The sequence below is a fragment of the Cavia porcellus genome, unplaced genomic scaffold, assembly GCF_034190915.1.
Source record: "Cavia porcellus strain 051 isolate PalLab524CR breed Dunkin Hartley unplaced genomic scaffold, mCavPor4.1 scaffold_28, whole genome shotgun sequence".
NCBI lineage: Eukaryota > Metazoa > Chordata > Mammalia > Rodentia > Caviidae > Cavia > Cavia porcellus.
The window spans coordinates 30,757,923-30,775,234 of NW_026947511.1; the positions used below are offsets into that span (position 1 = coordinate 30,757,923).

The window sequence follows — 17,312 nt, forward strand, 5'->3', positions numbered from 1 at the left end:
GAGTAAAACCAAATGTGACATAACAGAACAGAATCGGTCAAGTCAAAAGGGTGGATATAATAGATAATATAAAAACATAATACAAGGTGATCAACAATGGTTACCATAATGCCTCCCGCTATTTCTAATAGAATTGCCTATATCAATAGTTGTAATACAATTGAACAAAACCGTAAAGAATAAAACCGACAAAACCAAAACATTGGAGATATTGTAGGTCTTCAAAAGTAGATAAAAGTCAACGAGAATGGGCGTTATAATGAATCTCATTATCTTCTCAGCTGATGCCTAAACTTTCGAACCTGATACTATCCAGCAAAACAGAATATAGGAACCTCAGTCAAAAACAAGATGGTGAGAGTAATACAGGGCTTCAAATCGAGATAATAGAAAGTCAAAGTGGGTTACTATATTATATCCTGCTATATTTTCCCTTTAATTAAATGGATAAAAATAAAAAAGTAAATAATGGAGTGGAGATTGAGAAAAAAAAGGGCATAACAGCGAAACAGGGCAGGTCAAAACATAACCATTTAAGCAGAATAGTGTTTCACCACCAGATAATCCTGACCCAAAAATAGTTACCATATTGACTCCCTCCCTGAAGTCCTTGAGTACAACTTCATATACTGTAGCATTAAGCATATCAAAACAATGTAAAACCATTTAAGAGAATGACAGCATTATAGAGTATTTAGAATCGACTAACAGAAAATGAACAATGGTCTCTGTATAATCTCCTTGTCTTTAAAAGGTTTTTGCTTATACTATCGTACATAACAAAATCCAATAAGATACAACCTGTTTAGACCATTGGAGACAGAAGAACAAAAGCTAGATGAGACTTCGAAACAAGATGGTACTAAATCAGCATTACCTATTAAGATGTCATTTTCTCCAAAAAAAGCTGTTCCTATCATCCAATCTTCTCTGTCTCATTTCTGTTGAGCTCTTTTTCTGTCAGTAGCTGTCAGTTTGTCTTCTTCATTTTGTTCTCTGCTCCATTTGTTGTGGCCTCCCCGCCACTATTTCTGGGTTCTTTGTATTTTTCTTTTTTTAGAATATCCTGCAATACTTTCTGTAGGGTTGAATTGGTGGTTGCAAATTCCCCCAGTTCCTCTTTATCCTGGAAGCACCTCGTTTTTCCATCAATTTCCAGGGACAGTTGTGCAGGATATCTCAATCTTGGCTGGAGATTATTATCTTTCAAAGCTTGAATTATTTCTCCCCATGCTCTTTGTGATTTGATGGTTTGTGAAGAGAAATCTGCTGTAATTCTGATGGGTATTCCCTTGTAAGTGATCTGTTTCTTGTCTCTTACAGCTTTTAATATTCTGTTCTTGTATTGAATTTCTGGAATTTTTATTATTATATGCCTGGGTGTTTCTCTGTTAGGGTTGTAGGTAGCTGGGGTCCTGTATGTCTCATACATCTGAGTATCTTTACCTTTTGCTAAATTAGGAAAATTCTCCTGGATTATTTCTGTGAGTAGCTTTTGTAGTTCACTTGTTTGTGTCCCTACTTCTTCTTTTATGTTCTTAATCCTTAAGTTATGGATCCTCTTATCATCTTCTTGTCTTTGTATTATTGCTGTTTGTTTCTTTGTTATTTTTAAGAAGTTTTTCATTTCATTCTCCCATGTTTCAGGTCTGCCCTCCAGTTCAGATAGTCTGTCCTTAGTTTCTTTCAAGCTGTTATGCCAGTCTTGGATAGACTTCTTAATTTCTTGATAGTCCCTTTGAACCTGCTTCACATACTCAATGCTTTCTCTGTTTTCTCCATCAAGCAATTCTCCCCTCTTTTTCTGTTCTTCCATTCCACCATCTGCTTTTTCCTGGGTGGTGCTTAGCATTTCTCTAACTATTCTGCATACTTCTAGCTTCAGGTCATTGATAACTTCATTCCTGAATTGGTCTATGAGGCTCTCTAGATGGCGCTGAATGTATATTGGTGCGGTGTCCACTATTGCCTGATTCCCAGGATTGGGGGCCGAGGAGCCTTTTTTGTTGCTTCCCTTCCCCATATTTTCTGTTCCTTATAAAATGCAATCTTACAAAGGAGGCCCGGCTTCCCTGCCTGTCAGCCACAGCCTGATCAAATTGCGCTGGCTAGTTGTTCCCGCCCACCGCTGCGCCCCAGGGAGTTGCCGAGGAGGCAGCCTACGCGGGAGTCAGTCGCTCGTCCGGGCCACCGTCAGGCTCTGGGATCTGGGTTAGGCCAGCCTAGGGAGTCCGCCAGCAGCGTCACTCAGGCCAGGCACTTTTCACCAATCCCGTCCGAGAGGGGAATGTGTGGCTGGAGTTGCCACCGCGCCCTGCTCTTACAGGACTGCCTGAGCCCAGAAAAACCTCCGCTGGAGTCAAACTGTGGTAGGGGGTAGTTTCTCTCTCACCTCGCCACCAGTCAGTTTTCGTGTACGCCTCCTTGTCCGTCCTGTTTCCGACTCCGTTCGCAGACTTCCGTTCCCAGAGCTTGGCGCGTCTCTCCTTGCCGAGCCGCTGTGGAGGCAGCCAGCCGCCGGGCGGCGGGAAACCCAAATCGCAGTTTCCAATGGCGCGGGGTCGAGCCTCCACACCGAGACTTTTCTGTTCCTATTTTAGCGCCAGGACTGTATTCTAAGTTAGATTCTCTCAGCCCAGTTCGTTCCTGAGTCAGCAGAGCATATCTCTACTGGTTCGTATCTCCTTAGTCCGCATCATTCCTGGCCTCTGAGCCGAGCCTTTCAGAGAGCCTTCAGTAGTTGCTGTTGTCTGTCCGCCATGTTCTCCCGCCAATCCAGTTAGTTGTATTTCTATATGCTAGCAATTTGAAGATTTATACTATCAAAAAACATAAAAATATCTAACAAATCAAATGATAGATGTAGACCCCGACAGAGAAAACCCAAGTAGGTGAAAGTATACCCAAGTAGGTGAAAGAATATACCACTTTCAGGGCAGTGGCATAAGCACCTTTCTTGCAAGTGTGTGGTCGTGAGTTCAATCCCTGGTACCGATAAAAACGAAAAAGACAAAGAAAAAGGAGAAATATTTGTGAAAGAAAACTACAGAGGATTATATTGCAAATATCCAAATACAACTCAACTTCAAAATTTATATTTTATTATATTTGCTTTACAGTTTGTTTTTATTGAGAAACAAACATTATAGTAGAGATAAACTTTTTTTGTATCTCCAATTCCCAAACCCCTCTCTAGAGAAACCTATCATTAAAATGATGATTACTGTAGAAAGATAGTACTATTCCCTATATTTTAGTATCTAACATTTAACAGTCCCAAGCTATTACTGTGTATATATGCATATTTACATACATCTAAAAGATAAAATAATAAATATATTTGTATATTTTAATTTTTCATGTAATTTACATAGACTACAATGTACTTTTTAGGCTACATTGTTTTGAGATGTATATAAACCTATTAATCATTTTTATTGCTAAATGAACTTTATCACATTTAATTGTCCATAATTTTTATGGTATTCTAAACTTGAATCTTTTGAAATCTACTGATCCTTCCCCCTAAAAGTATTCTTATTCCGTCAGAGACTGACTTTATTTAATTGTATTTTAAGAAGTTCCTAGGCTGGAGATGTAGCTCAGTGATTGAGCGTTGGCCCAGCACGCGCAAGGCCCTGGGTTTGTCATACTTAACCACCAGAAAAAGAGAGAGAGAGAGAGAGAGAGAGGATAAATTTTTTGTTTTGTTTTGTTTTTGTCTTTTTCCTTTTTATCGGTACCAGGGATCGAACTCACGAATAAGTTTTTATAGTTTATCAGAGGATAATATAAGAAATAACCCTATGGAATCTCTTAAATTAATATCCAGAATATTAGTGGAAATCCTCTATCTACTATTACTCAGTGTCTTTTATATAAAATATATCAGAAATTTCTTTTAGAACTTTGTACGCAAAATATTTCACCTTTCCTGGCAGTGCTGTTTTCTGCCTTCTGTTGATGAGAATCGTCATTGATTGTGTTGTGTTTTTGTCTTGGGGGCTCCGAAGCGGTCATAGTTTTCTACTGGTATTATAACAAATTACTTCAATTTTAGCGGCTTAAAATCCATCTCTCTCCCTCCTACTTCCCCTTTTCTCTGCTGGGGATCCACCCCAAGGCCTCATGCATGCTAAGTTCATGTTCTACTACAAATCTTTACCTTAACATTCAAAAGGCTACAATTTCAATACAGGTTTCACTGGCCTAAAATCAAGATGTCAGGAAGGCTAGGTTCCTTTTTGGAGACTATAGCAGAGAGTCTTTTTCTCTGCCTTTTCCAGCACCCAGGGACTGCCCCACTCTTTGGCTCCTGGTCCCCTTCCTCCAGTGGCCCTGGGGAATTTCTTCTAGTCTCATACTAATCTCTTTCTGGTTCTCCATAATCACATCTTGCTTTGACTTCTCTAAGGCCTCCATAATAAATTGATCGTATTCCAGATAATCTAGAGTAATATCCCTATTTTCAACTGAGTTTTTTATAACTCTGATTCCATCTAAAGTTCTAATTTTCCATTGTCCATAACCTATCTACAAATTCCAGAAATTAGGATATGGACATCCTAGGGAAGCCATTATTCTGCGTACCATAGAGGCATAGAGCCACATATGGACCTTAGCAGTGCTGAAGGTTGATGTCCACATATCCTTTTTCCCAAAACTTTGTTGCCTAATTGTGTTGGGGTGGGGAGTGTCATGGTTCTAGGTTTTCTCTTTTGAATTTTAAGAAATTGATTTCCATCTCACAATATGCATTTTTGTGTTTTTCTTGTAGAGGTTCAAACTTCTTGTAGAACAGGCAAAGGATAAATAATAAATGAGACACTGGGCCCTGTGTATGCATAGGAAATAAAGAGGATGGTGGATTATGTTAGCAAGGCGAGTCTTTCTTTGCAATTAGGGATCTGCAGCCTGTAAGACTGCATGAAGCTGTGACTAGAATCGCTTGCTAAGAGCCTGGTCCCATGTACAACAGGGAGTCAGCAAATTGGCTGGAGTCAGACAGAGTGGGCTGAAGGTCATTCTGGGTTCAGTGTTTTCAATTTTCAATTTTGAGTTTTGAAAACCATGTTAAATGTCTTACTTGACATTCCCCTTTGTGCTGCACTTTAATGACTTTTAATGGCCTATTCTTTAGTAATTATGTCAAGCAATGTGTTCATTAGCTGAAGTTACACCTCTGAATTGCTTTAACAATTGTTTTTATTTTAAAAACAAAAGAATATAAGCAATAATACAGAATTTCAAAATAAAATAATAAGAGATTAACACTATAATGACATTTTTAAATCAGCAAATTAAATCCTTTTAGCAAAAATAACAGAAAAGGAATTTATCAAAATTGTGAATTTTCATGAAACCAGCGTGTTACAGCACAAAATTGTTTTAAAATTTCCAGTTAATTAAAGATGAATTTGTTGTTCTTGTATTCCTGCTGGCTAAAGTCTGGAAAGACTGAAGGACATTGTCAGTCTATTGGTGTAATAATTCTACTGCTAGTATTCTAGTTCGAGATTTCTGACAAAGTAGAATAATTGTGCTGTAAATGCAGGCAGCATGTTTATTTTGTTTTTAATTAGGTAAAGAGAACAATTAACAAAGTTTATGAAACAAAACCAACTACTTTGCTGTAAGTTTCTTTTTGTGCTTTGTTCTTCCTGGAGCAGAAGTAAACCCATTACACTGCCACAGCATGTGGGAGGGCAGAGAGTGATTTCTGTAGCAGCTGGTGTGCCCCTCTCATTGCAGGAGAATAAAAAGGCCTGTAATTATTTATCTGTCTGAGTGGTAACTACATTCTTTTCAACATTAGCTAAAGCTGGAGCAAAAATGAAAATCCTTCACAGTTGACTTCTTGGTTAGAATTTGTTTATTTCATTAATATATGGGAGATGTGAGGTGACCTCAGTCCACCATTTCTTCCTCCCTTTTAGCCTGACCTAGGGAAAACTTAAGTATGTAAGGGTCAGGATAAGCAATGTAGGAATGTAAGTTACTGAGATCTTCTATTCATTGATTTTCCTCTCATTTCTAGTTCGTCTGATGCCTTTTTTTTTTTTTTTCCTGATACCTTTTAAAGGTTATGAAAAAACAAATGAACCTTATCTAGAGACTACATGCTGGTTGTGGTGGCAAATCCCTATAATCCCAGCACTCTGGGAGGATGAAGCAAGTTTGAGCCAGCCTGGACAATGTAGTAAGATCCTGTCTTGAAATAAGAAAAAGACTGTGCTCAGTGGAGATTCAGTCTCCACCTACTACCAGGAAAAGCAGAAGAGAATACAAAAAGGCATATTGGGGTCAATAGATAGGCATTTATGTTTTTTTTCTCCCTCGATTTTTATTTTGAAAATTTTCAAACATACAGAAAAGTTGCAAAAACAATACAGAATACAGCCTTAGCACTGCGCATAGATTCATCAGCTGTTGATATTTGTCACAAGTGCTTTATTTTTCTATATACATATAGATATAAGCACAGATGCATATTATTTATAGGTGTTATACATCATAATTTTTTACATATAAATGTTTCACCCATAAGACCATTAGAATAATAACATTTTCTTGCTCTTGTACAAAGTACAAAATCTGTTTTTAATTTTTCCAGAATCCTGTCTATTACCTATGTTTTTGTCAGTATTTAAGAACAAAGGAAGCAGTGAGGGGAATTATTAATAGCAGCCACCCACCTACTAAGTTATTCACCACCATGTATCTCCCAGAAACCAAGTGTGAAAATGAAAGAGGTTGAATTTTAAACCTGAATAAATGTAAAAGAATTAATAGACAAGGCTCCATAACATTAAGTAGGCCCAGTTTCTTGAAATATCATGTATAGTCGAGCCATTTCCCTAACCTACTTTGTAGTATGTGACATATCAGGCAAGAATGTATTGCTGTTTATTTTCATAAAGTTATAGGCTTTCAGAGTTGAAAGGACCTTACAGCAACTGTTGTATAATCCATTCATTTTATAGTTGAAAAGAAGGTTCAAGGTCACAGATCCAGAGATGCAACTAGAATCCAGCTTTTCAATCTCTTAACGCAGAGTTCTTTCTGTTATGTCACATTCCCTCTCCATAGTCCTGGTTGCTTATGGGAGCATATTAACAAATAAGAAAGATAACTAATAAACCCCCTTGAATCTCATTTGGATAAACTGTGCCAGTGCTTCTTAAGCCTTAATGTTCCTTTGCATTTCCTAGTGATCTTGTTAAGATGTAGGTCTTGGTTGAGGAATTTGAGGCGGGACCTGAGAATCTGCATTCCTTTTTCTTTTTGGGGGGAGCACTGGGAATCGAACTCAGGGCCTTGTGCTTGCCAGGCAAGTGCTGTGACGCTGAGCTATATATCCCTGGCCCTGAATCTGCATTTCTAACCCGCTTCCAGTGATGATAATTCTACAGGTTCATTGACTACATTTTGAGTAGCAGTTATCTAAATGATCACAGAATGCCTAGCCCTGAGGCACCATCCAAGTACAAAAAAACAAAACAAAACACAAAACTATAAAAACTATGAAATGGCTGGGGATATGTTCAGTGGCACAGTGCCTGCCTGCCAAGCGCGAGGTCATTAGTTAGATCCCTGGTACAAAAACAAAACAAAACAACAAAGTATTTCAGTTCTATTAAGCATAGAGAATGATATGACTAGCACCTGTGTATTTTGAAATATTGTGAAAAGTTCTTTGTATTTTCCTCTTTCGTACTGTTTCAAAGAAGGAAGTTTTATTTTAGTACGCTAACTTACTGATGCACTGCCTCCACAGTGTCATTAGATCAGAAAGCACTGCTGTGGAAGGGTGTGTCCAGGGCCTGAAGCACCACTGCAGAACAACTGTACCCAGAACAACCAAAGAAAGCTGTTTGTACTCTTAATATACCCATTGATCGAGTCAGCTACCTTTATTTACGTTACAAATACTGAGAGCTCCTGTTCCTGTGATTTCATTCCCTTATATCTAAATCTGTAGAAATTATTATTGAAAGGCCCAAATTATAGGCTTAATGTGACAGTGAACCCTTTAAGAATTTATATAAATTTGCTGTTGTTGTTGTGTTGTGTTGTTTAAAATAATAATCAGCAGTACATTTTATAAATGTTTCAGTACATGGAATCTATTTAAGCCTCAGCAGCCCAAAATAAAACAGACCATAAATATATGAATGAAGAAATTTGCAGTCTGAATGTTTCCTAAATGACTCTAGAAGTCACAGTTTTTCAGAGTAGTTCCACAGTAAAAGAACAAATTAGTACCTGAAGGAAAACTGCGGCACAAGGCAAAGTTATAAAACTTGTCAAAGAAAGTTATGGGCAAAAACTAGGAGCAACACAAGATTACTTGTAGGAGTTGGAAAATGTAATACATTTTAAAATAGTGAAAGAAATTATGAGAATTAAGGTTTTCTGTAAATAGAAGGATGCATAGCTATGTAATAATATGGAAGCAAGGCAAAAGGTGTAAGAATGTTCACTGTGAAATCCTTTAAACTTTGTTGTGTGTTTGAACATTTCATAATAAAAAAGTTGTGAAAATTGTGTAGACACAGGGCACAATGCCTGTATAACTCTGCCTGCTTGGGAAGCTGAGACAGAAGGATTGCCAATTTGAGCTCAGCCCAAGCAATGCAGCAAGACATTGTCTCAAAATAAAAAGGGATGGGGCTGCAGTCAGTGGCAGAGTGCAAATTTGCATACATGGGCCTGGGTTGTGGTTACTGGAATGCGTTTACAGTTCTTTAATTGTTTACCGCAAGAGTGAGTACCTACCCAGGCAGAAGGATTGTTAGGTCAAGGCCAGCCTGGGGTGCACTGAGACCGCGTCTCAAAAAAAGAAAAAGAAAAGTCAATCCCTTGGAAGGTTGAAGGGTTTGAGTTTATATTTCTATAAAGAAAGTGTTGAACATAAAGTATCATTTAAGTATCATTCACTTTCATATTGTTACATCCTTTAGTAAAATCAGCCTTGTGAAATAGTTTTGTTGTGGTTGTTGCTAGTTTAGCAGATGAGGAAACTGAGTCTTAGGAGTTGAAATTGAAGATAGTGAGCTGACCACCGAGTCCAGATCTTCTAACTTCAGTGTTTCATCCTCTCCCAGATCTCTAAACGAGTATCGGTAGAAGACAAGTGGTAAAAAGTATTCATGCTTCTATAGTTTCATTGTACTAAGAATATGGAGGAAACTGATTCTACAGCATAAGAATTATTGTAAGTGTTTCCTGGGTTAGACCAACTGAAATAGCTTGCTCTGTTAACAGCGTGGTTATAAACTCTGGGTTCCGGAGCTAAGTTTGGCAAAATTGCTGAAAAAAAGAATAATCTGGTCTTTTGAAACATTAAAGGATCCATTTTTATAAGCATTTAAAGGGCATGCAGCAGAGGATATAATTTACATATCTAATCTGGTATAGTGAAGCTATTTATAATGTCGGTCCAGCCTTGAACAAATATATATAGTTATTGCATCTAAAGCAGTTTAATGTACTTAATATGTTTTGGTATAATTTGATAAAGTTGTTAGATATTTATGACCTAGTGAAATTAGATCCCAGTATTTTCACAAATAAAGGGAACTAGGTTAATAAGGAAATACCCCCCCCATCTCCTGGCTAGTTGGCTATGAGCATTTTAAGGTATTGACACCTTATTTAGACTTGACTCGTCTTTTCAAGTTGCTGGCAGGAGTATGCTGCTGAATTTGCTCTTCTGAACTGTGAAAAGGGAAAGTTCCATAATTGATGATATTAGTAAAGGATTTAAAAGTAAGATTTTGTTTATTTGCATTGCTAGAAATTGAATCCAGGGTTTCACACACACTCTGCAAGCATTCTACCACTGAATTGTACTCCTACCCTGCAAAGTAAATTTTGACTTGAGTTTAACAGTTTTATATTAGGACATGAAATGTTCCCTTATAATACTAAAGGTTTTTTTTCTTTTTTGGCTTGAATTTTGTGACTTGAGAAATATACATATATTGTTTTATACTCTCCAAGTTGATAACCCTGGCATTTAATTTTTGTTCTGTAGTTAGGTTAAAGGGAAATAGTTGTACGAAAGGGCAGACATTATATATTCCTTGAACTTAACCATAAGCTTTTGCTTTTCCTTGAAGTTCTTAAGTTACAGTACTGGGCAAAGAAGGGGTCTGTCTTGCATCAAAAGTATAAACTTTTATTTTCTTTTCAGTGGCCTGTGGTAGAACCAAGTTACCTGGTTCCTTTGGTATTTTAATATTGCTTAGGTATTTACCCTTTCTAGTCTTTCCCAAATTTTCATGGAAAGATTAATTTGAGAATTAGTATGCCAAGCTTCAGGAAACCTAGGTCTCATGAGCCTTTCTATAGGAAGAAATTCAGCCAACCAAGAAATGAAAGCAGAAACTCCAGCTAAAGAATTGGCAGTAAGCATGGGATCCATAGAATTAAGACTGAAACAAATGTAATTAGGTTTACAGGGCAGAGTGTGCATCTTTAAAAGCTTGACAGTACAGCGATATAGCTAACAAAATCAAGAGGCCAAGGCGCAGAAATTATATGGTCATGTTTTGTAACTAACCATCAAAAGTTGTCATTTAAATCAAATCCAGTAAAAGCTTGGGGATAGAAGTGGGTGGGGAAATACATAGATAGGTGATACCAGCTGAAGTGACAGACAGGTAAATTCTTAAGAGAAATGATGAAGTAAACTAAACTATATGATAGAGGAAGAGAAAAAAGAAGCAAAACTTCATTATTATTCATAATAAAGGTATTTTTATGTTTCAGTGGAATTATATCTTATTCAAAGTTCTATGGTAGTTACCAAAATGTACTTACTCAACATGTAATCAATGCAGACTTGTTACTTGGCAAACAGTATCAGTGACCAAAACAAACACAAATTATTGCTTTATGGATCAAGAAGGACAAACAATAAACATAATGATTAGTAAGTAATTTGTTAAGAGATAATGTCTACAAAGGCTGTAGACTGTTTTAAATCGGGTAGACAAAGGAGGCCTCAATCAGAAGTTCGAGGGAACATTTGAAGGCTGTGAAGGAGCCAAATAGTAATCTGGAGAAGAAGTATTCTAAGCAGAGATAATAGAAAAGTTCCTGAAGCAAGCATGTAGCTGCTCAGGAAACAGGGATAAGTCTACAGGGCCTAAACTACAGTGACAGAGAGGAAGAGTGATGGGAGATGACGTCACAGAGAGAACAGGCCCTCAGATACCAGGAGGCCTTCAACGGCCACTGGAAGAACTTTGACTCTGAAATGGCTACTGGAATAAAAAGTAACCTTCCATATCGTATGAAGGAATTCAGGTATATCTAAAATACAGCAAGCACACACCATTCAGTAAGCTTTTCAAGAGGAAAGTAGCAATAAAACAAAGAACAACGTAAAATTTTATAATTGAGGAAATGAAATATGTATGTGATATAAATAAATAAATGTTTGGTAGGCTAAATTTCCTATTAAAGGATTCCCAGAAGAGATCACAAAGAAAATTGTTTAGAATCATTCCTAAAATAAACTCAAAAAGGATAACAAAGTTTAGAGGCAGAGACGTAACAGGCAAATGCACATTTTAAAAATGCAGGAATGGTGATCCTAATATTGGACAAAACTGTATAAGAAGCATTATATGAAGAGAATGTACAAAATCTATAGGAAAAAATTTTAAAATGCTTCTCAAGGATACAAACTGAGACTTAAATGACAACACTTACAAAAGTCATGGCTAAAAAGACTCAATATTATACAGATATTACTTCCCTCTTTATTATGCATGTATGTAATATGATTTCAACATAAAATACACACTACACTAATGTTTGTGGAAAATACACTTAATGCCAGGCATTGTTCTAAATGCTTTCTATGTGTTACTTAGTCTTTACTCTGACTTTATGTGGTAGGTGTTAGTATTATTCTGTCTTTTTGGGGCAATACTGGGATTTGAACTCACAACCTCATGCTTGCCAGGCATATACTATGCTGCTGAACCTTATCCTTGGACCTTTTTTTTTTTTTTTCTGAGAAAGGATTTCACTATGCATTTCAGGCTGGCCTTGAACTCACTTTGTAGCCCAGGCTGGCCTCAAACTTGCAGCAATCCTCCTGCCTCAGCCTCTTGAGTGCTGAGATTACAGGTATGCGTCACCAAGCCCACCTATCCATTTTTCAGTTTAGAAACCAAGACACAAAGTGACTGATATTCTTGCCCAAGATTGCAGTTAGAGTTATGTTACTGAAGCACAGTCTCAACTTCAGCGGCATGATTTCAGATGCGGGCTTTCAGCTTCTATGTTACACTGTTTCTGGAAACTAGTAGGATTTTGTGTGCATGTGTATGCAGCTGGATAAACTGACTCTAAATTCATATGGAGAAACAAACATAACTAGCCAGGGAAATTCTTAAAGAAATCTACTAAAGGAAAACTCGTCAGGAATTTAAATAAGTTACAAAACTAGAATATTGAAACAGTATAGTTACTATGGCATAAGCAGATAGATCATTTGTCAGAATGTAAGTTCAGAAATAGATCCAAATTCATGTAAGTATTTGGAAAATTATCAAGATAGTATTTCAAATGAGTAAGGAAAAGAATTATTCACTATATGAGACAGCTGTGTTATCATTACAGGGAAATTAGTTGGAGTTCTACTTTTTAATTTTGACTAACATTAATTCCTAATAAATCAGAGATTTAAACTTGAAAAAGTAAACTAGCTCTGGACCGAGTTTCAAGTAATTTTAAATCATTTATGTACCTTTAAAAAATAAATTTTTTATTTTTCACATTTCTACCGGTTCTTTTCATTTGGAAGGATATAGAGATTCATGATATTCACATAAAGGATGTAGATCTGCCATATGCCATGTGTGAAGGTGTGAATTGTCACGCAGTCCTGAGTGATTTGTTTAGGCTGAGGTAGTGGAAGGTAGCAAGCTCTGAAGCTTACATGTTGGTTTTAGTCAGTTAATGCTTTCCCATCTTTGATATTTTTTGGTGCTGGGAAATCAAAGGTACTAAGAGTATTTGGCATAGAGAAACAGACATAATACAAAAAAAAAAAAGTATTTGGCATGTCAGAAATGTATGCAGTATTCAATTTGAAACCTAGTTTAATTATATGTGTTACTAAGTTCCAGATTGTGTATCACTATGTAATACATTGTACATATTTAAGAATATTTAGAAATACGTGTTAGTAATCCGTATTTAGCAATATGTATTACTAAATTCCGGATCCATAGCCACAGTGACACCACTCTTTGAGGAAGTGGTAAAAGTGAGGTGGGTGTATAATTTCTTTCTAACACTCCCAAGTGTTGGTGGTTGAAGACTCGAGTGCTAAGTTTGTCTATCCAAGTTTTAAAAAACAGAGGGTGACCAAGAAGAACCCTACCTACTCAGGTAATATAAATCCATGATACGGCTGCATAGTAGTTGTCTTGTATCTGGTTTAAGATAGGAAAGAAATATAGGTCTAAGCTAAGAAGCAAGAAAATTTAGTTTAGACTCAATGGCACTTAAAACCACATTGGTTTTAGAAGTTGTTAAAGAAGATTTATTAGGTATAGTTCTAATTTTGTTTAGTGTTACTTTTTGTACATTTTTTGTTTGTTTGTTTTGAGACAGAGTCTTCCTGTGTTGTTCAGGCTGGCTTTGATCTCACTATGTAGCCCAGAGTGGTCTCAAATTCACAGTGATCCTCCTGCCTCAGCCTCCCCAGTGCTGGGATTGCAGACATGCACCATGCCAGGCTTGTATTTCTATATGTGAATGCAAACATGTTTGTAACTAATCTTGAAAGTACACCACAGAATTCACCATTAACATCTCAGCGTGTTAGAAGTTAGAAAATGTTTCTTTTGCCTGTATTTTTAAACTGTTCTACAAAGAAGATGTTTTATGTATGTCCTCAAAAGCTACTTTTTTTCTTGTGCACACTTACAGGTATAACATTTGTTGTTCTGTCCTGATCATGGATGTGTCTTTTGTTTTTATAGGTGCACCAGAGGCTCTCTTCCTGGCAGAATTTGGGAGCTGTTTATTGCAGTACTGTTGTGCCCTCTGATGGTGAGTGGTGGCAAACCCATTTTTAAAAATCTTTTTTTGTTGTTGTTGTTCCCCTCCTTAGTGCACTGTTTCCTATTCTCCAGTGCACATACACATTTATAAAACATACCGTTCCACTTAAGGTGGGTTTGCTGTCAGAAAGAGAATGGTCAAACATGGAAAATAAAATTTGAATGAGGAACTAGTAGATTTAGAGGGAAAACCAAGAAGGAAAACAAATAGGTCCAAGACTTCATAGGTTACAGAACACTCACTCACATTTTAAAATTGGAGACAGAGTTAGTGTGCGCATCACACAATCTGCATTTCCTAGCCACTGGGTTCTCACGTGATGATTAATGACCAAACACTGTCACCCCTTTGTGGTACTGGCCTGCACTGAAGCAATTGAGAGTCTCAAATCTTTTGCTTTTTCTTGTCTTACTCTTCCCTTAGGCTCAGGGCTATACTTCTGTTTTATGTAGAGAGGGACAAACAGGTGCTTGGGGACCACGTGCAGTCCTCACTGTCTTGGCAGTCAGACCCCAGCTGTGGTTGTGCTTCAGTGGCGGTGGAGCGGGAGGGTGCTTCCAACTCGCACTGCTGTTTCTCCTACCAATATTGTACATGTGCATTTTAGGTTGCTTAGTATAGGTTGATTACTAAAGAAGTTTCTTCAGTGTAAATTTTAGTTTGATAGAACTTAAATGTCAACTTCATAAACATTAATTTACAGCCATAGGAGCCACTGAAAGAGCATTCTGCAAATTTACAAGACACCTAAAACTGAAGAGGACCAGAACATGAATCCTGAAAATCCTAGAATTCTCTGCATTCAGTCATTATAGATTTTATCCTTAGTATCCTCCTCCGAAGTTCTTTGGTAATCTGATTGTTTAGGCAGTTTGGTCAGAATCCTCAAAGCTTGAAGCAGGTATCCTTTTGTGGTTACTCACTTGTAGTATGGGAAGGTTGAAAAGGGAAAACAGGCCAGAATCAAAACAAGGAAAGTTTCACCTGACTTTCTTTCTCCTATTTCTTGAAGACATAAAACACTGATATATTACCAATTAATACGTATGTTAAAGGACAACAGTCCCAAGTAGGGTTCGTGGGACTAGGAATTCTATGGTTTGATTTGAGGAAATCTGTTCTATTATGAAGTTATATGTAAAATTTCCTATGTGGAGATATATATATGATGGTTTGGACTTCTTTTGTAAGTAGAAATACAAGTTTGAAAGCTTACAAAACATAAACTTGTTCCATCACAGAAACCTGTTCTGGAAGATTGCCAAGAAAAGCAGCCACCTGAAATTGGAAAGAACTTTAAGCTTTATATGCTGACAGTGTTTGAACTGTATAGCTTGGAGTAGAAGCACATTTATATTAAGTTTCCGGTAATGTAATCCATCCCATGATTGCTGTTATTTTTTTCTTTAGTATTTTGGAGTAAATTCTAAGGGAAGTATCTTCAATTATTCTCACTAAAGCAACTTGGCGAAACAACTGATTTTGCTCTGTGAAGTTAGTTCCTAGATTTTGTCTGTTAATGTGCTTGTTGACACAATCTCCCTCAGAATCCCTAATATAAGCTTCTCTTGGGGAAATTGGAAAGGCTGTTAACATGAATAGCTATCAGCATCTCTGAAAAAGCATTAAATTTCTTTGCCAAAAAACCACATCAGGAATATTTTTATCCTATAAGGAAGATCTTGGTACTTTCTGCACAGATGGTACATTTTCCAAACTTAGCAACATGGATACTTACATTGCCTCAGAAGAGAAAGCAGCTCTGCCTGTTGTAATAACCATCGCTTTTTTCCCACTGGCACAGAGTGGCATTGAAGACTCTTCCAGCAGTCTTAATGAATGAATCTGGATTGCCAGCACACAAGTAGTCAATTTCATGAGAACAAGGACTTTATCAATAGAAAGGATCAAAATAAAATTTCTTTGCTTGCATAAGCCTTTGACAAAGAGTTTTGCTTTTTAGTAGAAAAACAGATTAGTTCAGGAAGAGTTTATTTGTGGCTTGAAATACTCGAGGACATGTGGAGCTTTATGAATGAGTGTAATCTTCTAATTTAAGAGCTTACAGTCATTATCATAGGTTTGGCAGAAAGATCATAAACCCTTTAGCTAAGCTGTCACTCTGAGTTAGCTAATTTGAAATGGAGAACCATGTGAATTTTCCACTGCTGGGAGAAGTATTTTGTAGGCTACTCATGAATGAAAGATTCTGCCAATTTCTCTGCAGGCATGTGCACTTCAGAACTCTTAAAGATGACCTCTACTCAGAAAACCTCAGAAATGAAACTTGGATTTGCAATCTTTTCCCTCATGATATCACATTAAAGCATGATATGAATTCAATTCTAAGAGTCATAGATAATCCTCAGGTCCTTGCATAACTAGCCTAGCATCTTCTGGCAAAGAGGTGTGTGAGCCTGATTATGTTGGTTACCACATACCTTTCTCATTGCCTCTTTCCATCAAGACTGCAAGGCACAGCCTTTTTTAGTTATCAAAGATGATTTTCATGTTATCTTATATGACGTCTTTATTCTAATCAACCCTTATAATTGATATGTTCTTTGGTATAGAACTGAAGTTTGTTATCTTTTTTTTCTAAAGATGTAGTTTTAGGGTTTTTTGGGGTTTGGTTTTTTTTTTTTGTGTGTGCCAAGGCTCGAACTCATGACCTCATGCTTGCTAGGCAGATGCTTATGTCACTGAGCTAAATCCCAGCTTATCTTTTTTAATTATATACTTTGACTAATATTTTTTTAAAAAAATTTCCATTACTGTTGGTTTAAAATTACGTAACAGTTCAGTTTTTGTATTTAATATACTGTTAAGATATCAATTTCTAATGCAACAAAATATTGTATCTAATATATACTAAAATTTTATCTAAATATATTTTAATATAAATCAAAATAATATTTAATTTTTATGTGTAAATTGTTTGAATTTTTTTCAAAATCAGGCCAAGAGTGGAGTTCATTCATAGCTTCATCAGATTTTCAGAGGTTGATTAATCAAAAATACTAAGAAAACAAATTAATTTGTATAACTTACACTTCTTTAAGCAGACTGTTTTTTAAGAAGAGTTTTAGGTTCTAACATTGAAAGAGAGGCACAGAGATACCTCATGTATTGTGTGTCCTTCACACCCTGCCTGTCCGCGCCCTTCCGTCAGAATAGTGCATTAGAATTCAGCTTTGGGGGACTTCCGGGAGAACATG

General features: G+C 36.7%; 1 protein-coding gene across 5 annotated transcripts in view; it reads left to right on the forward strand.

Annotated features, from left to right (window-relative positions):
- Window positions 1-17,312, forward strand: part of Mcu (mitochondrial calcium uniporter) — a 193,247-nt gene that overhangs the window by 123,977 nt on the left and 51,958 nt on the right. For all 5 annotated transcript variants that reach the window (XM_013156850.3, XM_063238655.1, XM_063238656.1 and 2 more), the window contains one exon: window positions 14,013-14,082. In XM_013156850.3, the coding sequence (XP_013012304.1) occupies window positions 14,013-14,082 (70 nt within the window). The remainder of the gene's footprint in view (window positions 1-14,012; window positions 14,083-17,312) is intronic.